Consider the following 22,265-nt stretch of genomic DNA (forward strand, 5'->3'; position numbering starts at 1 on the left):
TTCAGGAATAAAAGATCGAACTGAGTGCGCCGCGCCTCGAGTGACGAAACATGGAAGAAGTGTAAAAGATGACAGTATTCCAGGCAAATTGATCTGTCCGTGCCACCGGCCCGAGCTGCTAACCAAATTAGGAATTTGTGCTGGACTCGTTCTAACCGTTTTAAATGAACTTTGGCTGCGCCAGACCACACAACACTACCGTATTCAAGAATAGATCGGACGTTTGCGTAATATGTTGCTATCAGAGCCCTCTGATCAAGTTTTTGTCTGGGCAAGCCGGTCTGGAAAGATCTGAATAGCTGTCCGAGGGCTCTGTTTGCTTTTGCTATTGAACTGGTAATATGAGCCGAAAACGTTAGTTTAGAGTCCAGCACAATTCCAAGATCGCGAACTTCTGCGACACGCTGAAGGGGGAAACTGTTGACAAGGTAGGTGTGTAAGATGGGTGCTCTTTTGAGAGTGACCGTGAACGAAAGGCACTTCTGAGCGTTGAGAGAAAGACACCAATCGGTGGACCATTTGCAAATGTTGATGAGGTCGGTTTGAAGGAGGCCGCAATCAGCAGGAGTTGAAATTTGCCGGTAGATTTTGACGTCGTCCGCATACATGACGCATTTGGACGACGACACAACCGTCGGCAAATCATTGATGAAGAGAGAAAAAAGCAAAGGGGCCAGAAGGGCCCCTTCCGGAGCTCCGGATTTTACTTTAGCCCACTCAGAAGTTCTTCCATTCACGATCACTCTCTGCTCTCTCTCCGACAGGTACGAGACGAACCAATCCAAAATTTTGCCGCTAATACAGTAAGACTCGGATAGTTTGAACAGGAGTAATTTATGATTAACACTTTGGAAAGCCGCAGAGAAATCCGTGTATATTGTGTCCGTCTGGCACCCGTCGGAGATCGAGCCCCAGGCAGTGTGAAGGTAGGTGGTAAGGTTGGTGATACAGGATCGGCCAGGCAGGGCAGGAAACCGTGTTGTGCTGGGGATAGCACTGGGGCAGCGTGTCGCAGAAGCTCGTCAACAACAATTTTTTCAATAACCTTGCCAAAAAGTGGAAGAAGAGACACAGATCGATAATTTCGGGGATCTTTTTTGTCACCCTTTTTGTGTATCGGCACAATGTTTGCCTGTTTCCATTTGGATGGAAAAATGCCTTGTCGCAGTGACATGTCGCAGAGTTTGGCCAGTGGCACGGACAGCTCTGAGGCACACTCATGAACAATACGAGCACTGATCCCGTCGGGCCCGCATGCCTTGGTTGCTGGTATAGATTTCAGAATCGCACACACTCTGTCCGCGGATACAGCGATACGGTTCAGGGCCGGCAGGTCGTGTCGCGTTACAGCGGGGTAGGTCGACACGTTGGGATCAGTGAACTTAGATGCGAATACCCTGTTCAGTAGGGAGGCTCTGCCAATATCGTCTGAGATGAGCGTTTCACCGTCTCTTAAAATTGGGTGTAAAGATCCCGTTTTACTAAAACATTTCAGAAACAAATTTTCTTACTTTAACATAGATTTATAACGTTATTTTTACACGCAAATATGCAAAACCGGATATCATTCGAAAGCTTGTGGCATAGGAAGGGCGATGAAAGTTACCGCGAGTCGATTACTCAATTACACCGGACACAGTGGGCCAAAAACCGGATTTCGGGGCCAAAAATCGAAAATCGTCTCTGAAAACCGGAAAAGCATTTTCAGATCAAAACAAATGCCCATTTCGGTTATAATGGGACCCAATGAGTCCAAAAAAATCGGTCGTTACTCAGGAACAAAATGACTGTTGCATAGTGTAATGCGAACAGGATTGCAACGTCGTTGACGAGAACATAATGGATGTCTTAGGAGAGTTACAGATACCTACTCTAACCTTATGCCTACGGACATCTTAGCTTACGAAAGGTCACCAGCACTTCTCAGGAGAGCAGCCCCTCCACCACAGTGTAAGTCAGTTCACCAATGCTACCGGGCGGCCTTGCTTTGCCGCCCTCCCACCCCGATCGAAAGGTGCACTGGCGGCTGCTTTCGATCAGTCTTCACCCAATGCCTTACCTGCACGACCCGCTCCACTGCGCGCAGCGCCGCCCCTCCTGTGACGTCACACACACGGGCCGTGACGTCACCGACCACGGCCGCGCCCGCGGCGGCGGCGGCGGTGACGGTGGTGGTGGTGCAGTGGCGAGCGAGGCAGCGAAGGGGAGTGGTGGTGCGAGGCCTCTGTGTCCGTGTAAAGGCGTCAGATCGCTGTCTGACAGCGCCCGGTGGCTCTGTGTATCTCGTGTGACAGCTGCGCGGTGTGTGTGAGTGCGGTGCCCCGACTGTTCGCGATGCTGGGGTAGGAGCGGTACCCGTGCGCTGCTGGCTGCCGCCGTCACCGGACAGTGATCAGGTATGGCCGCCGCGCGCCGGTAATGGTCGGGCGGTGGGAACCAGCGCCGGCCGACGGCTGGACCCGCCGATCGTCCGGCGGGGTCTTTGTCCTCCGTCGAAACACGGACAGAGCCCGGCGCCCTCATGAGTGCATTGGTCAATATTCAGTTCGGTATCCGCCCGGTCGGGAGCGTAAGAACAATGCCGTCCGTCCCCACCGACCCCACAGACTCAGGTCGTATTGTCCTTTTTGTATTCGCCTGCACTTTTACGTTAGCAGGAGTCCGCTCAATCGGGTATCAGCTACGCACTGAGCGCTGAGCAGGGGTATGCAATTCAATCATTGTGATGCTTTATTGCCGCTCCCAGTTTGCTGCGGGAGGTCAGTGCACGGAGATAAATAATCGCTCAGAAACTGGACTTCGGTGCCATTTATTCGGCCATCTAGATTCACTGCGTGATGCTGACTGGGGAAATATTAACGTTTTACGGCTGTTTTATCTGCCCATACTCTGGCATAAAAGGTGGACAGTCCAATTACGCTATGAAGTTCAATTAATCAATTCCATAAAAATCTGTCTTTTTAATAAATCTCCTGACCTTGTAATGTTTCCGTGCGATTTGCCAAATGCCAAAGTATCCCTTCCAGGAATGGCCTAATGCGTACCACTTCGTTCAAACTCATTTTCGGTGAAATCGCGCCCGCTATTTCCTTGTTTAGTCCGTGAGCACCCGGCAAAGCGGAGTTGCAGGCGGGCCGACTGCAGCCAGTGCTGTTCCGGCTGGCCCGGCTGGTGACAAGGCCAGCTCGCTCGGCCAAGGAAAGTCGCCATCGAAAGGAACTCGCCGTCGCGGTGTCAGCAGCGTTTGGGCCGAGCCGGTCGGCTCAGTGGCGGTGGCGAGGAATGTATCGTGCTCAGTGCGCGGGCCTGCCGTGGACCCGGTCGTGGCGGACTCAAGGTCGCGCCCGCCGCCTCTGCCGCCGCCCTCGGTTCACTCGCTCGTCACCTGCCCGGCTCGAGGTTCGACCTAGCCGCAGAGGCTTCGTGGGCCGTGGGTCGTGAGTTGCAGGCCGTGAGCCTTGAGTCACAAGCCGTGAGTCGCGGAACAATAATGGTGGATCAAGAGTCGAGAGCGTGAGGCTTGGGCTTAGTCTGATGAATTATCGGCCCTAGAAAGGCGGCAGTGCACCAGCTGATGTCATATCAGGGCGTTCCTGTCTTTAGCAGCCATGTGTGGAAGCCTGCCATGGCTGCACATTAGGTAATGCCGGCGGTCGCACAATGCAAAGTTTTGATAACGTTTATCCAACCAGTGCTGACATGCCGTGACCCGTGACCCCGTGGAACGTTTGATGGTTATATCTGGGTCAGGCTAGGTCATGCGGCACTCCCTCAAGTAGAGGTGGGAGTCGAGGCTGGCGAGAATCTCTAGCTCTCTCTCTCCCTCTTTCTCTCTCTCTCTCCCTCTCTCTCTCTCTCTCTCTCTCTCTCTCTCTCTCTCTCTCTCTCTCTCTCTCTCTCTCTCTCTCTCTCTCTCTCTCTCCATCTCACTCCCGTCTTTCTTCTCCCCTCGGAACTGTGTAAAGAACACGAAGTCGAGGTCCTCACCAACACTCGAGGACAGCCGCGCCATCCGCTGTCACCGACACCGCTAAGAAAACAGGCGACCGTCTCCTCTCCCACCAGTGACCTCCTCAGCCGTCTCCAATGTATGCGACCTCCCGCCCCACCCCGCCCTCACCCCTCACCCCACCACCAGCCAGTTTCTCCTCAATGGGCGGCGAAGGTCGCTCGTGAGTCCGGCGATCCTGTTCGCGACTGATACGCATCTCTCCAACACGACCGCGCGTGGCGCCGGGTCTCTGGAGGTCTCCAGTCCCCACCCCTCCCCTAGCCGCGCGTGGCGAGGGACCCTCGCCGTTTCTCAAAGGCTCCCGTACCGGTTGCGCGGGCCGAGCTCACCACTCGGCGGCGCGCACGTTTCACCAGCCGGAGGTGCGGCGCCGGCGCAGTGACGAGAAATGGGCACGCGGCACACATCGGAGCGACGGACGGCGCCGCATTCCGCCGCCGCCGGCCGCGGGCAGGGCGAGAGAGACAGCGTATACCGCCCCCGGGCGCGGACGGGCCGGCCGCACATCCGGGCCGGCCGGCTCGATGGCCTGTCAGCGGCGGATTTAATGACGCCAGATGATGGGCCGCGCAGAGGATGGATTTACAGTGGAATGCTAAATTAGGGGAAGGGATAAATGGAGATAATTTTGATGCGGTTTTTAAATGCATTTAATTGCTGTTTGTTGGAATTTTCAACGTTTGTTGTAAGCAGTATTGCGTGACCTTTTACATTGCTCTATAAATTATAATATGCGGGATAGAAAATAGGGCTGCCCAAAATTCGTCAGAACTGTCAAAGAGCCGTGATCCTCGCTTCTTTTCGGAATGTCGTCTGACCGCAAATGCGTTTTAACCATGCTCATTGCTCAGTGAGACATTTCCGGGCTTCCGGGCTAGTTCCTTCCGTATCGGCTCTTCCTTCTCTGGGGTAAAACTTCAACCGCTCAACCAACCCTAAAGAGAGCTCGCAACTCATATGTCCGTGATCACTCTATGATCATACCAGCGATAATACTGATGATCAGCGATCATTCATCCCAATGTTCGCTCTACTGTATGATAGACTCCAACAGCGGGACTGAACTCTTACGAGCGTTTGCAGCTGACCGACGATCTGTTTTCGGGATCACTCTATGATCACAATGATGACGCTCGAGAGTGAGTCGATGATATCACTCACCTCAATCTATATCTCCCCTTTCAGGATGGACTCGGAGTACGAGCGGATCCGGCGCTCGTGTCTGCGTGTGGGAGAGCTGTGGCAGGACCCTGACTTTCCAGCGGTGCAGGCCTCCGTCTTCTACCACCAGACGCCGCCGTTCCAGTTCGTGTGGAAACGGCCAGCGGTGAGTGGAAACTGCATCTCCCCTTCGAAGATTGAAAGCCCTGTATCTTATTATATGGACTTTCATGCATATTGTTTTGCTTGTGATTGGAGATAGTTTATATGTGTTAGCTTTCTGCTCGGGCACGCAGTCTCTGATAGGTTCATACTCCGCGTTAAAGTCTCCTGCTTTCTTCTTTCAAAACCGAACTTAACGTGGCTTTTGAGCGTCTATTTAGAAGTGAAGCAAGACCGACTAAGGGAGTGTAACCGTGTTAGCTTTCTAAGCGGACATGCAGTTACTGATATGCCCATACTGCGCCGCGTTAAAGTCTCTTGCTCTTTTGCTTCGAAATGGAACCTGTAGTCGTTTTGAGCGCCTGTTGAGTAGTGTTAGCGATGACTTCACCCATTTCGTGTTGAGGCGCTATGGAATCATGAAAAACGTCTGCTTGCATGCGGCATACCGGACAATCGCAGCCACATGAATGCAGCGAGCGAGCAGTTCTTATTTTGTTATTTTGTAAGGGAGCGAAATGCGTACCTACCCGAGTTATTTCGAAATGAATGCTGCTGTTTTCCTCCATTTTCATGAACTGCAGTATTGGTCCCATTTTGTAGACCGATGGCTACCTCCATACATACCGATGACCGATGGTGGCCCCATAATGGGCCGATGCCGGCCCTTCCATGTATACTTCGGAGCAGCGGTAGTCTCTTTTTACGGACTAGTAATTCCCAGCTCTATAGATCGGTCACGGGGCTACGGCTGCTCTACATATACCAGACTGGGACACCAAGATTACTTTTGGGACACCACCTCCACCTATAGACAAATATTTCAACTCCCGTTGATCGGTGGCAAACCTTCGGTGGCTCCTTTGATCGCCATCTCACGAAAGCTGCGCCTCATATGCGTCTACTCGTATATTGGTATTTGCCTACAGAGGGAGGTCGCCCAGCCGACCGACCGACCGCCCCTAAGATCTATCTTTTGCCATTTGCTGTTGCACCTAGAACGGTGCATTATAAAGGGAGTTTGTCTTCACCTCCGATGCATCTGTCATCACAACTCAGCACAGCACGCCGACTAAACCCGTTGGTACAAGTGGGCACCGATGAACAAGGCAGTCCACCCCTAAAAATCTGAACCTGTCATATCGACTGACTCTTGCACCATCCGATCCTCAGTCTCATCGATCTGCGGCGGCTCAACCAAGCTCAGCCGCCGCTCCGTTAGTGAGGACGAGTTTCCGTCCGTTTTGCGTGGGAATGGAACGGTGGGCAGGGCCGGCGGCACCGTCCGGCGTGTGAGTCACCGGACGGAGCGAGTGCGGAGCGTGGGAGGGCACCGTGCCGACCGGGGGCAGCCGGCACGGCGCGGCACCCTTGACGGGCAACTGGAGCCGTCGGTGGGGGCGGGGATTTTGGTCCGTGAATATGGTGCGAATGGCATCTCGAGGTGCAGCATGATGCAGACTAGACGGCACTTGCTTACCGATAAAACATTATTTTCATGCCAATCATTAGGTGTTTTGTGGCGCATCTTGCGAAATTCCCAAACGTTAATTTATCCCCGCTGGCTATTCGTGATTATCATGCTCTACGTGTGCTGTTTAACGTGCGCTTCCATGTTCTTCCATGCACACTGCACTTCTATGTGCCCACATAGGAAATGCACCCAGCCCGAACAGTGCTCTAAGCGTTTGAATGATATCCCGATTGTACCAAACCATAATTCAGACAATTAGCCAATAATGACATATGATCACCATTCTTTAGCCTGATTTGGAATAATTGATTACCCATGCTGATACCGGTATAAATGGAGACGAAACTCCGATCATATCGGAACCCTCGCTCGTAGGTACCTACACCATTTCGAGACGACCGCTTGAGGTCTGATATTTGTCAACTAAATTGAAATGATGAGCATGACTATCCTACCTTTATGCAGACAGCCAATCATTAACCAGCGTCTTTCTTCCTTCACAGGAGCTGTTTCCCGACCCGTTGTTTATTCGAGACTCAGTGCTGGACTTCGATGCCTACCCGGGCAAACTCGGTAAGTGCCTGTCCACTTATCTACGCGATTTCTCGGTCCTCTCGCTGTCATTTTGTTTGTTCTCTCACCGTCCTCTCTCCCGTCCTCTCACCATCTTCTCACCTACCCTCTTACCGCCCTCTTCTGTCCTCTCACTGTTGTCCACCTACCCTCCCATCATCTTACTCTATCCTATCACCCTCTCACTGGACCAGGAGCACGGGCTAGAACCGCATTGGTAGCACCAGCACCGGAACTGTCGCCGGAACTTCCCCTCCCCACCCCTCCCTCCCCTCCCTTCCTCTCTCCCTCCCTCCCTCCGCTTATATACCGGTCGAGAACCGGCCGCGCCGAGAGAGGGAGAAAGTGGTCCCAGACGGCCTACACGGAGGTGGCTCAGGGTGAGGTCCGCGCGCCCGACGGATGAAATCGGCGTCAGATCGGCTTGTCGGAAGTGCAGTTTCTGCAGGCTGCAATGGCAAGCTCTCTCTTGGGTGTGCTTGGTGGCGTCTGTTAACTAGTCAGAGGCACAGTGGAGGCTGTGTTATGCAGCACTTCCTACATAGATATGCACCTGATACCGCATCTGTTACCAGTAGGGTAAGGGCGGGTAAGAGTACGCGGGCGATAAGAGTACGCATCAGCTGTTTTGGTTGCTTAGCAACGCGGGCTTGTCGAGTTCATGAAGTGACATGAAGCCGCCAGTGCGTGCTTGTCACCAACGGAACGTGGGCGTTGAGCGGCGACGCTGTTGAGTTTAAGGCGATGAATATTATTTTCGAGCGTTATGATATTATTATGGCATGGTAGGGTAACTGTGGGGAAAACGCACCCCTGGGTTAAACGCCTCCCCTAAAAAAATCGTAGATCTTATCGGCGGATAGGTGTTTTATCCTGTCTTTCAGAACAGTCAGCTGCTTGTTTACGTAGTTCTCTATTTCCGGTTCTGCGTCTTGGGGAGCAGCGTGGGTAGGTGCTGATGTTGGTTTTGGGTGTTGTTTTTGTTGTTTTTACAGAAGATTCCTAAGCTTTTGATGCCCTCTTTATTTCACAAAACTTGCTATTGTGCACATCACTCAAAACTGCGTTTTATTGTCATTCTGTTGAATTTATTATGCTGTGGCGTTAGTGGCGCGTTTTTTGTTAATATTTTGTTGACCGGAAATGGAGTGGATGGGGAAAGACGCCTACTCGATGCATGGGGCAAGACGCCCCCAGTTTTCTGAAAGGGGGGCGTTTTGCACGGTGGTGAGAGTGCAGGGTAGCGCCCTGTAGGTCGGGGCCGAAAAGGCCTCTCCCTGTCCTTTTTTGCTGATACATCCTAAACGACTGCAGATATCGTCACCAAACTTTCAGGACTCCTCCGGGCATCCATTTTACACATTGCAACAACATTTTATTCCAAAGGCTATGATAGGTTGACCACAAATGACGTCAGAATGACGTCAAGTTGTGCCATGTTCATCATTTTCTCTGTTGATGGATGGGGTGGGGGCGCTTTGCACATGGGTGTGGGCGTATTACCCAGGGTGTGGGGCAAAACGCCCTTTTGTAAGGGTATGCAGAAACCTTTTTTGGGGGTTAAATACCACACGCAAGTGTCTTTTCTTGGTCTCAAAGCGTAGTAAAAAGAATGAGCTACATGATGGTGCCCAAAGGTTTGAGTAATCTGGGTTGGGTTGAGTGTCAGAAGGTTTCGCGCTTACTGGGGGCGTTTTTGACCTATTCACCCTACAATAATTTTGATACTTGGCAGTTGAGATAAGGTACATTTCCGTGATTGTTGTGGGAAACTTGTGAGGTTATCTGGGGAAATACTGTGCAGTGCAATATTATGTTTCCGGAGTTTTGCACAACGTTTCGGGGTTGTTTTGTGCGCGAATTGCATGTACGGTAAGAGGACGCACTGTTCAGGAGGGTAAGAGTACGCAGAATTATACATTAAATCGAATATACAGAAATATAAAATTATTAATATATCGCTCAATGACGTTTGTCTTGTAGGTATATCATCAATGGAGCATTGTGATGCAGATGCGTACCCGAAATTCTTCCAAATACGAATTATTCTCCCTTTTGATTGTGCATTTTTTAAAGAAACACACGACATGATTATTTCCTGATTTATAGACTTGAAATATTTATTTTAAGCTTTTCTTTTTGGATACTAGAATTAACTTAAATGCCTTCTGAGTTTGAAGTTAAGCATTTGGACAGTACAAGCTGCATAGGGGTGTGTTCATATGCTTGCGTACTCCACCCGCCTGGCGTGCGTACTCTTACACACCCCATATGGTAAGAGTACGCAACTGCAGCGGTTCAGAAAATGTCAGTTTTAGACCAATTCCATTTACGCTGAAGGATCGTTGCCCCATGGGTTGATGGCTAATTTAATGAACTTTAATATTCCCTATTTGCGATTTCTTTCTTTCAAATATTAAACAAATGAGAGCAAGAAATCCACTAAGTGCGTACTCTTATACGACTTCACCCTACCTTTGGATCAGCTCATAGTGACAAGCTATTGTTCAAACATTAAATCCTCTCCGAATATGTGCCTTGTGTCAAATCTGATCACTAGCATGGGACGGATCACGCAACATTTCCACCGTCTTGATTTTTGTTCCTGGCATCGCCTCTTACGGGCAGTGGCGCTGTGCAGTGTGCAGTGCAGTGCAGTGCAGTGCAGCAGACGTGAGACGGCTATGGGGGTGCGGCATTCTGCTGCGGCGTGCAGCAACATTGAGCTACGCCTGTCTGTGTATGCCTTTGTTTGTCCCTTCCCACTGGTGTCTGAGTCTGTCTACGGTACGGTGAGCTGGGTTGAGCTGGTACGGTGTTGACCCCGGGTGGTTCGCGAGTTACCTCGGTGGCCGGCGGCAGGTGGTGAGAGGCGGCTCCCTATCCCTTCCTATGTCCCATGGCGTTCCGCAGGGCTCCCTGGTCGGCCCAATCCTCTTCAGCATCTTCACAAATGACCTACCTTCCTACCTTCCTCATGGACGGCTCATTTCCTATGCAGACGATACCCAACTCCTCGATTCCGCTCTTCCCACTGACTTACCTGTCCTTAAAAAACAACAGGAAGACACCTTGCTCGCTGTCCAGTCCTATTACACATCCAATTCCTTGAAAATGAATCCTAGTAAGACCACCCTGCTTCTTGTGGGTACTGGCCAGAACCTCAAGAAAACCTCATCCTTTTCCCTTACCATATCCGGTCACACACTACAACCATCCCCTTTTGTGAAGATGCTGGGAGTGACGGTCGACTCAACCCTATCCTGGGAAAAGCACATTTCAAATGTTGTCAAAAAGTGCAATTCCATCCTTCTATGTTTGTATAAAATTCGTCATCATCTTACCCCCGAGACCCGTAAGCTCCTTATCCAGTGCCATGTTATCCCCCACATCCTTTACTGCCTCTCCGTCTGGGGCGGGGCCGCTCGCTGTCATTTACATAAGGTGCAGAAGATCCTGAATTTTGGTGCTAGGGTCGTCTCCGGAGCGCGGGTTTCTGAACATATTTCACCGGTGTTGAGAGCCCTCGGCTGGCATGACATTGCTGATCTTGTCGTTCACCGTGACTGCTCCACTGTGTTCAGGGCGCTGAGTGACCCTTGCGCTCCGGAGGCGATCCGCTCCCTATTCACTCGGCGAGCCGCTGTGTCGCAGCGCTCAACGCGGGCAACGTGTGCCGGTGTACTGGAGCTGCCGGCTTACCGGCTGTCTATGTCGCGCCGGGCCTTGTCGTACCGAGCGGCCTCGTCCTGGAATCGCCTGCCGCCTGCCACCACCGGCTCTCGAACTAGAGCGGAGTTTTTACGACTTTTAAACTCGACATGTGACTAGCGTTTTGGTATTTTAGTACAATGTGTATGCGTGTGTGTGCTTGTGTTTTATATGTTTTTACCAATTGTCATTGACTAGAAGCTGACACTAATCCATCATTGGAATGCTTCGCTAATACAATATACATACTGTCCCGTGCCTATCGAGCTGGTCCAATATTGCGGCACACCGTGCATTGGATCGTGGGAAATTGACAACAATGCAATAACTGCTCAACCAACCACCCACTCGACCCTCACAGTCTGAGATGCCGCCGACTAGACCCACCCTTCTGCGGGATGAATCTGCGAGGGGCGGACTCCTCTCGTCTGTCGGCACGGCCCTCCCCCCTGTCGCTCGCACCATCCTAGGGTCTGCCCACACAGCCCACCTGCTGTCCTCCAGTTCCTGAGACCCGTCAGCTGTTCGTCCGCGCACCTGTTAGACTGATCGTTTGTCAACATATAACGGAAACTTTTGTCAAGTGATGTGATTTAAATGCGGCTGAGAAGCACTTTGAACGACAGATGAAGGAGTTCGAACGGCTGATGAATGGAAATCCATACCAGTAGCAGTTAAATAAGTGGCGCTTGCCTGACAGAAAGACTGTGCTCACATCACCCAACAGAAATCGCCTCTCTGCAACGAGACGTGGTAGCGCTGCAATTGCACTGCAGCGAAGTCGTGCTCGCTTTGTGCAATCTTGCAAAGTCCCGTTAAACATCTGGGTCGTGACAATTTTCAACATATCGTATATATCAGGAAGTTGATCGCATTGTTAAGCAAAGATAGGTAAAGCCTTTTGTTTAGACTTCCGGACTTTCTCATTATTCAGCCTAAAGTCGTATCTAATAGAAGTTTCAAGAATAATTTAATCCATGTTGATTTATCATGAAGCTTAGTGTCTTTCTTCTGATGTCAGTGTTTACTTCTAATGTTTGCCGCTGCTCGCCCGCCGAGTCAGCAGCTCACTGCCGTAAAAACAGGCACGCTCTGACCGTCACGGACCACGGGCATGTCTCACGACTCGCCCACCGTGACTCCGTCGCCGGGCCGTTTGGAGCGGCTGCACGGGGCCATGTCACGGGCGTCACTCTGTCCGCACTTACCCGGCACCGTGACGGCGGAACGCATAGACCGAGACAACGCGAAGGAGGGGGGAAGGAGCAGTGAACTGTCCCAGAGAGATGGGGGAACACATGGACCGAAATAACGCGAAGGAGGGGAGTGAAATGTAGAGTATAGACGGTAGAGGGGACTGCTATATGACCGAACCAATAACAGCAGGCGGGACTCATAAAGGAAGGGATCAGGAAGGAAGGGCAATGAGTGAACCTGGGAACTTGTGAGCGTATCGACCGAAACTCAACGGAGGGAATGGAGAGTAAGCCATTCTGTGACTCAGTCAGACCAAAATAAGGCGAATGACCGTCAGATTACTGCGTGGCCTGATCACACTGGAGAACTTTGCGTAAGATCATGACCTTTGTGAAACAATGCATGTTCTTAAATGCTTATCCAATACCCACGGTCTTCCTACGCCTACTTCGCGTCGCGAAACCGTGGCCGTCATTAAATTCCCCTGCGGCCTTCAGTCTATAAACGTCCGTTGGGCGACGGCCCTGTAGCGGCGAAACCCCGCCCTCCCTCATTGTTTTCTCCGGCGCTCCACCTTCACTTCGCCGGAAGTTCTATGAAAGAAGCACCGAGCTCTGGTGGCTCTCAGATGAGGGGTGTGTGTTTAGCCCGCGTTTCTAACACCTCTCCGCTCGTTTTCAGGTGACCGGTGGTTCATCTCGTGTATCGGCTGTCTGCAGATGACCCGTGGTCTGTTCTACCGCGTGGTGCCCGCCGATCAGTCGTTCGCAGGCGACGGCTATGCCGGCATCTTCCGGTGAGTACGAAATGCGTGATATGATGTCACCGGTGCTGACGTGACTACTGACTGATGTAATTGTGATGTCATACATTATGGCGCTGCTAGAATATTACGCTGACTGGTTGATCCCGAGAAGGACACGTCCCGCGAAAAGACAAATTTGAAATGCCTTTATCGCCTAATGGTATTGAATTTGAAGAAATGAACAAGCTTTGCAATGCCATTGACCCACTATAAATTTTCAAATAGAATCCTCCTATGAAAGAGCTGGTGATGGTTACTGTCGTCACCAAAGCCGTTGCTGACAAGTGGCAAATGACATCACAGCGACCAAAGCCACGACCACCACAGACTTCGCCAACGGAGCATAAGGCTGACAGATGGCCGTATTCGCAATGTGAACTGGTTTCTCAAGGTAACGCTGTCGCTGAGGCACACGACATGAATAGGCAAAACATCTGGAAGTGGTCTGATTTTCTCCAGCAGCGTGGTACGCATAAGACATCTGCGGCATTTCCAAACGCTGCCTGCGCCGTCCCGTCGCCAGCAGCGTCCTCAACTATCGTAAAATAAACTACCGTCTTCCATCAGCATTCAGCACGTGACTGGCACCTGAGGCACCACTGTCCGCCATTCCAGCGCGTGCACGCGTTTCACCTGCTCTCTGCCGAGCTGACTGGCTCGATCAGCGCAAAGAATTCGGCCGGCGAAAGTGTTTGGGCCAGTTCAGTCACGCATGATAAGCGGCCTTCGCGCTCGGCTCTGTGGCCTCACTCCTGCTGAGATTGGCCCGGTGGCTCGCGCGTCGCCTAAAAACGCCCTCGAGCTGGCCGCGGTGGGCATGGCGTGTGCACGCCCCCGGTGCCAACTGTGCAGCGGACGCTTTTTGTAGCGTGCTCGCCGGTTCTGTCAGGCGTATATGGACGCTACGAGTTTCAATTTTGCGAATTGGGCGGATTTCGACTTTTGAAATGTGTACGGCTTTTCGGTTGTGGCGTGCACATTTACGTTAACATGCACGGTAACGTAGCTCATATCGCCGCTTTGTATTTAAAGGGAGATAATGACCTTTTTCCACAAAATCTGAGTTAGGATCATTTTCTGACAAAACACAACAAGTTATAATGTAAATTAAAACCATTTTGCTCAATGCGGTACCTTGCCGCAAATATCTCAACTTGAAGTCACGTTAGCGGGGAGCGCTGAAAATGACCGTTGAATAAGTACTTACATCACTTTTTGGTACTTGCATGTAATTTTGTAAAATGAGCGTATTCCTTACATTTGATCTTCATCACATCTAGTTAGTTAATGGTCGTCTATAGAGCCTTCAAAAGATATTCATGGTTTGGGGGTGGTTTATGTCTAAATTTACGCAACTATTTTTCCTGTTCATCATCTGAGGCCATATGCTGCTATTTTAGTAGCAACGACTCAATTTTGAATCGGTCCCGCCGACTGCACAATAAAAGAAGATAGATACAACACTTTTGCGGCATCACTGAAAAACTTATGCAGTACTGTTATCAAAATTCTCATAACACCGTTCGACAAACCTGAAGTCTTTTTGAAATAAATATGCTTGTATTTTTCGCTTCAGGCTCTGACGCCAAAATAATGAATTTCGTAGTCGCAATCGCAAGATTTGGCTGCGTTTCTGGCGCATGCCGTTCATTTGTGGCGCAAAATAATACTTGGAAACAAAGAAGAGTAGGCACTATGTACGAATCTAATTAATTCTAAACCGAATTAACTCTAATTCAAATTAGAATCCTTACAACCAAGCAACGACAAGGCGATAACATAAACAAAAACCCAAGCGTCGCTGTTTGAAACAAAAGCGCCATATACTGCGACTTTTTTTTATAGAGAAGGACAAGAAGGACAACGCATTTCGGTGGGTGTTACAAGTACTGCAAGTACTGCTTCTTTTTTGCAAAAATAAAAACCTTTTTCACATACGAAAATGTGCTAGGAAATTTTCATATTTTATAGAAACTACAGTAGAAATAGTATAGATGTCGAGTAATTTTTATTAAAGAAAAAAGAAAGCTCATTATCTCCCTTTAATGTGGGCACATTTTTATGAATTCCGGCTGCATACATTGTCACTGAATCTATCCTTAACCAAATCCGCTTCCTTGTAGCAGTTGGTAGTGATACTGAAACACGAAGTTTGCACCAAGGGTAAATTTGCCCTGCACGCTTCAGCTTTACTGGCATATATGCAGCAACATTTCTGTATAGCCCTAACGATGTAATAGTTGGTTACTGTATTTCTCAACATTCATTCTGCATTGATGGCGAAATAATTTTTCAGAACTAGTGAAGCCGAGGCTGCCAATCAATGCTTCACGCAGCACCCAATACTTCGCTGTCTATAAAAATAACAATACTGAACTTCGCTGTCTGCGCAAACAGCTACGGAATATTCTGTCCTCTGTCCGTCCGCCCGTTCTGTCCGTCCGTCTGTCCGTCTGTCCACCTTTCCGCCTGCCCGTCTGTCTGTCCATCGGTATGTCTGTCTGTCGTATGTCTGTCCACCCGTCCGTCTGTCCTTCCGTCTGTCCATCCGTCTGTCTGCTCGTTTGCGGTGCCTGCTAAACGGGTTCGAGGCCGTCGGGGCCTCTCGGGTGTCAGTACCGTATACCTGACCGGGACTGACCCCGCCGGCACCCGAGGTGACCCTGTCGGTGTGTCCAAGGTGTGCTCTTTGCACGCTGCACCATGGCCTCCTGTGCACTGGTGCGTGGACACTGTTAGCACCTGCGGCGGACGCGGCGGACGCGCGAGGTTGCTAGCGGGCGCTTTTCAAATAGGACTGGATTGACATGATGTAAAACGAGTGTTTGATGAAGAATTAAGCCAGCCAGGATTGACATATCAGTAACGGATGGATAGTTTTGAGCTCACCATGGCGTGCAGTAGGCCGGAGTCAGAATTTCGCATTTATATTAGAACGTCGTTGATGCCTTCGATATATAAAAATGGGATGCTTTTACTTTTTAGCAAGCAAGCTTATGTGCAACGTCAGATGGTTGTTCAAAAAAGTCCTATAAAATGCGTTTAGAGCTCTACCATTGTCTGCAAGCTATTGCATTCGTACTTTTAAATTCTGCATCAATTGCAAGCTAGTAAACGTCAGTGTGGACAATAAATGACTGGTATTGATAGCGAAGCTGAGCAATTATTGGCAACGACCAGCAGTTATTTATGGAGGAAAAATAGGTAGCATTGCATGTAGTACATACCTATCTGTCCGCTTTGTCAGGGCCTCAACGGTTCAATAAATTGCGACGTGTCATTACGAGGGCCCACTCATCAGTCATCATGGCTCACCTCGGCATAATTTTCTACTGCGCCCGGAAATAGTGACCTATTTTGTACTGAAACATTGAACTGTGTGTGGGAAGATCATGCCACTTCATTTGGTCTGGTGGCAGGGAGAGAAGGGTGGACAATGTGCCGTGCCTCCGTCGAGGGGTTCCCCAGCCCCTCAGCCCCTCAGCCCACCTCCCGAGCCAGAGGAGCTAGGTGTTTGTTTTGACACGCCACCTCCACCGGGGCGGGGGATCCGTTATGTTCCGACACCCTGGGTGGGCACGGGCGGCGCCGGAGGCCGGGAGGGCAGATACGGTCTGCACATACCTGTCACCTATCACCTGACACCTGACGGTCCTCTCAGCTGGCATGTCTGTCACCTGACAGACTGTCAGCTGCTGTCACAGAGCCGCGACAGTCGGACGGACGCCGGTGAAAGGCGTCAGACGGCGGCCCTCGACAGCCCAGGAGGCCAGTTTGGCAACGCCAGGGAGTGGTCAGCCAGTCACGCCGAGTGGATTGGTGCGCTGTAATGACTGCTGGGTGACCGGCGGGGAGGGGCCTGACTGCTGGGTGACCGGCCGGGAGGGGTCTGACCGCTGGGTGACCAGCCGGGAGGGACCACGGCAACGGGCACGGGACTGGTTAGGTCTTCTGAATCGGGGCGAGCGTGAAACGAGCGAGCAGGATATATGTATACCCACCAACGTAACAGTGTAAGCCACATCCGTGAAATGACCAAACTTGAGCTCATCGAACGATATTGGGTGGTATGTTAGTTTCCATCTAAATCGGACAGCATTTGAAAGCCTTAACCCGCGCCCCGCTGGGCTATTCAGCCATACGCGCCCTGCTGGGGGGGGGGGGGGGCAGATTCTGCCCCCCCCCTGTCTAACTTCCGAACCAATGGTCGTAGAAAGACGGGGAAAACGGCAATCGAAAGCTCTCAACAAGGCGGATCTTAAGAGCCCAATTTTTTTTTGCTTAAGTAGGTCAGAGGTCAGGTCAAGGTCAGGTCAAGGGTACAAAATGCAAGTTTCTACAGTATCGGCCTTGCACCGTAGTTGCCGAAGAATGGACTGAGACTGATTGCCCAAAACGTGTTCTTAGACTACCAAGACAATATTCGTTGCACACAATGTCATTCAAAGGTCAAGGCCAAGGTCAGGTCAGGTCAGGTCAGGTCACCAAAAACAAAATATAGAAAAGGGCATGTGCGACACATGTTTTATGGGTCATTTTACTCATGGAATTCAATAGGCACACTCAATAAGTGATATGGACCACCTCTGGATGAGTTTCAGGTCGAGGTCAGGTCAAGGTCAGGTCAAGTGAGGTCAAATTTTGAAGTTGGTTGTTAAGGCCTAAAAAGGTGTCTATCCGATGCAGTTTTTCACGGCGAATCGAATGGTACTATTTTTGTTTCCGTACGAGGTCTAAAACTTCCAAAAAAATCATTTTTCAAAAAAATTGTGTGTCGTGACGTCATACAATTTTGAATAACTCCCACATTTTTGAACCGATTCTTCTAAAAATTGGTATGTAGGTGCACATAGACCACTTCTTTGACATATATTCCGGTTTTTTCGATAAACTCAAAATTTTGGATTTTATAAATATTTTCCCAAAAAAGTCAGTTTTTTGGAAAAATTTTGGCCAAAACCCAAAATTTTCAAAAAACCGAGATAGCCATTTGATAGACAAGGTAGAATCACGTATAACCTTTTTTGTTACGTCTTGATTCCTTTAAAAATGAAGATGTTAGCGGCGTTTGAAATTTTGCCGTTTTTGAGGCGAAAATGGCGAACATGACGTCACTAAAACGTCAATTTCTCAAAAATTTTCCGACGGATTTCGCTCAAATTTTCAGGGAACGTGTCAAATTGATGTATGATAAGGTACTGAAAGTTTGACGCCGCTGGCGTAACGCGTTTAGAAGTTATTGGCGAAAAACGGGAGGGGGGGGCAGATTCTGCCCCCCCCCAGCGGGGCGCGGGTTAAAATGGTTCTTGATCGAGAAAACTATCCGTGAATAGCACTAGCTGGTATGTAGCTATTAGCTTTCCAGTCGTATGGTGAACACTTTAATATTCAGGACCACTCAGCCACGCCGCATAACGCACGGCGTATCCTGAATATTTATGACCGAGATCATTCACATGAGGTGCGTGCTGTGAAAGCCCAGACGCGTGTCTGTCCAGCTACATCCGTCAGATTCAGACCCAGCCGACTCTTCCCAGCTATGACGTCCCCAATGAGCGCCCCGCTGGTTCAGCGGCAGACCTGCTGTGTAGGTTAAATGCTCCGAAAATAAGACGCTTCACTTTGCCAGTAATAGCAGTACAAAATGTTTATCATTTCTTATAAAATCTCATGAGTTTGAAACCGAGTCTTATTTGAAACAATTTAGTCGATCAAATAATCAATACACTAAAGCATGTGAACTCTGTAGTTGGTAATAAGTGTTTTACGTTGACATGCAATTACTTAGAAATATCTGATCAGTAGTAACAGCCCTGTTTGATGTCTGTTAAGCTTCTGTATTTAACTCATTAATAGCTTAATTAAACATGCTGTTTAATGATAAGTCTAGCTAATGAGTACAGACTGTACACACGTGTTCATTGTGCAACTATCTCGGCTGCAGTCTTCGCCTGAAACCCAGCCCGGAGCCGGTTTTCGTCCTTGCCACTGCCTCTGATAACACTTTACCGGCCGGCCGACCGGTCGGCCTTTCTGGTATCGCACCGTTACCCATCGGACACCATCCAATGCCTTCCACTCTGTGGATGGGGTAATACATATAGCCGTGGTGCGCAGCGGCGTTCGATTCTCCAATTCATAAGACATATAGAACATATGTGACACTCACTCCACAGCACAGTACACAGCGACAGCCCTTCGTCACTGCTTAGAGACTGCATTCTAAAACAAGACTGTAACACGGCCTCTGGAAGACGGGAGACTGCATTCTGGCACAATAAAGCAGCACTAGTTATAGCTCTGGAAGACTGCATTCTAGAATAAGATAGTAACACGGCATCTCGGCCTCTGGAGTCTGTGGAAGCCGGGAGACTGCATTCTGACACAACAGAGTAGCACTAGCTCTGGAAGACGGGAGACTGCATTCTGACACAGCGGAGAAGCACTAGCTCTGGAAGACGGGAGACTGCATTCTGACACAAGAGAGTAGCACTAGCTCTGGAAGACGGGAGACTGCATTCTGACACAAGAGAGTAGCACTAGCTCTGGAAGACGGGAGACTGCATTCTGACACAACGGAGTAGCACTGCCTCTGGAAGACGGGAGACTGCATTCTGACACAACGGAGTAGCACTGCCTCTGGAAGACGGGAGACTGCATTCTGACACAGCTGAGTAGCACTAGCTCTGGAAGACGGGGGACTGCATTCTGACACAGCTGAGTAGCACTAGCTCTGGAAGACGGAAGACTGCAGCAGGCAATAGAAAGGTATCCCGTTTCCAAACAGTGGGTGCTACGCTGTTGTGTACTAACGCAGTCTCCATATGCTTATAAGGCATACCTACGTTTTACTTGTGTCTGACTTGCGAGACACGCCGGCTGATGTCATGCACTTATCCGCATAGCATCTTATCAGTAGGGGAGTCACAACATACACTGAAAACAATTTAACCCAAGGCCGGCGAGTAAACCAGTGTTTCACGGGTACCCCTATCCGCAACCATTTTTAACCACCCTCCCAGGAGTTGTGCTAGGTCCCATTGCGGTGTAGTCGTACTTGCTCTGAGCGGATATAACCGCTGTCAGCGAACATGTCCGCTGAGAGCAAGGGACGACTACACTGCAATGGGGCCTTACTGTACTCCTGGGAGGGTGGTTAAAAATGGTTGCGGATAGGGGTACCCGTGAAACACTGGTTTACTCGCCGGCCTTGGGTTCAATTGTTTTCAGTGTGGCCTGCCAATGCACATCTGATGCATTTCTACACACACAACTCTCAAAGCAAGGCATTGTTTGCTGGTAATAAAACATATCCCAGTACCCAAACAGTGCATGGATTACATATGTGAAAGCATCAAAGCTCGTTACAATTATTCGGGTCCTACGACCTACAATTTGATCTACCGGATTATTTTCCTGTGTTTCAAGTGTGTATTGTATATTCTACCATACTTAAGACGATCTTGATAGTCGATTTAAACTCCGATACTATATTGATGAATATCTTCAGAGAACAAGATACGGTAACAGCCCAAACACTAGCTTGCCCCGACCCTGGAACTGCACTCTGACCCTTTTCACTTCCACCTAACCCCTGACCGCCCTGTTTCACCCTACCCCCCCTGACCGTCTCTGTTCCCTCGTCCGTTCCAGGTTTCGTATCTTCTGGAATGGCGAGTGGGTGGAGGTGCTGGTGGACGACCGGCTGCCCACGGTGAACGGAAAGCTGGCCTTCACCACGTCACAGAGCCAGCAGGTCTTCTGGATGTCGCTACTCGAGAAGGCCTGCGCCAAGTAAGTCGAATGGAGGGAGGGAGGGAGGGAGGGATGGATGGATGGATGGATGGATGGATGGATGGATGGATGGATGGATGGATGGATGGATGGATGGATGGATGGATGGATGGATGGATGGATGGATGGATGGATGGATGGATGGATGGATGGATGGAGGGATGGAGGAGGGGATGATAGAGATAATGGTAGTGGCCGGCGGGTGTGTTGAGGGTAGTTTTTTTACGGTGGAAATCATGGAGCGAATTTAAGAATCGAACCAAGGTGAACGTATTTTTGTCACATACTGAATGCTCATAACTATATTCACAAAGTCGAAAACGTTTGTTGTGGGGCGGGATCAACGGGACATTGAGTGACGCAACATGATACGCTTCTTTCATGTACGTACAATGTACATGCCTATAGTATGCTTATCTATACCATACCTTGTCACCCTATTGCAACTCCGTTTTATTATACTTCGCTATTACGTTTACCATTTTTTAGCAGCGGACAGTCTATAGTATTACTATGCTCGGTACAAGCTCAAATCACAATACCGATACTATACCGCATGGCATCCACGTGCAACGCGAAGTTTTATAGCAGTGCCTATGCACCTTATTTTCATCCTGCACTCTGTGACTGGTGCTGGTTCATTGTCATTCCGACAACAACTTTGTCGTGTATATGTGTAAGGTCATGCGCCCACCTGGTGCCTACCTAATGCACTATGAACTACACCGCAGCCCGATGTTGTACACTGTGATCTGAAGCCACTGAGTTGTTTGTCCGCTCATTTCCAGACTGCACCTCTGTGTTTCGATATACTGCAGTGTTTTATAACCCTTGCTTGTCCGTTCATTCGCGACGCTCGCAGTTTGGCAGTGTCTCTCTTTAGCGCAGTGTGCCACGAGCCAGCGTTTGACCGTTCCCCGCTGACTATATGATAGCATACTCTATACTGTCTGATGTCTATACCACAGGTATTTTTATGTTTTAACTCGTGTTTGTACGGTCATTCGTGACGCTCGCAGTTCGGCGGTGTTTCTTTTTACCGCAGTGTACATATTTTAAACCCGTGTCTGTTTGTCCGCTGCCTGCTCGGTAACGCACAGTTAGCGTTACTGCAGTGTATTTTAACCCTCTGTCCGTGTGTTTACAGATTGCACGGCTCATACGAGGCGCTCAAGTACGGCACGACGCTGGACGGCCTGGCGGACATGACGGGCGGTATCACGGAGACTCTGAGTATCCGGGAGGACGCCACCGGGGCAGGTCACACCATCGGTCGGCTGCTGGAGCAGACCTCCATCATCACCGCTACTGTACAGACCGGGTCACAGGTAAACAGTCTTAGAAGAAACAACACAGTGTACATAAAGCGAATCGCT

At 49.9% G+C, this 22,265-nt stretch overlaps 1 protein-coding gene across 1 annotated transcript in view; it reads left to right on the forward strand.

Annotated features, from left to right (window-relative positions):
* Window positions 1-2,143: 2,143 nt before the first annotated feature.
* The window catches only part of LOC122393055 (calpain-C-like), a 28,155-nt gene continuing 8,033 nt past the window's right edge, over window positions 2,144-22,265 (forward strand). Inside the window, exons 1-6 of the mRNA XM_043388641.1 lie at window positions 2,144-2,396; window positions 5,198-5,339; window positions 7,313-7,382; window positions 12,972-13,086; window positions 20,749-20,889; window positions 22,037-22,217. Of these exons, the coding sequence (XP_043244576.1) occupies window positions 5,199-5,339; window positions 7,313-7,382; window positions 12,972-13,086; window positions 20,749-20,889; window positions 22,037-22,217 (648 nt within the window). The 5' untranslated portion in view covers window positions 2,144-2,396; window position 5,198. The remainder of the gene's footprint in view (window positions 2,397-5,197; window positions 5,340-7,312; window positions 7,383-12,971; window positions 13,087-20,748; window positions 20,890-22,036; window positions 22,218-22,265) is intronic.

This window comes from Amphibalanus amphitrite, unplaced genomic scaffold (genome assembly GCF_019059575.1).
Source record: "Amphibalanus amphitrite isolate SeventyFive unplaced genomic scaffold, NRLGWU_Aamphi_draft 000513F_arrow, whole genome shotgun sequence".
NCBI lineage: Eukaryota > Metazoa > Arthropoda > Thecostraca > Balanomorpha > Balanidae > Amphibalanus > Amphibalanus amphitrite.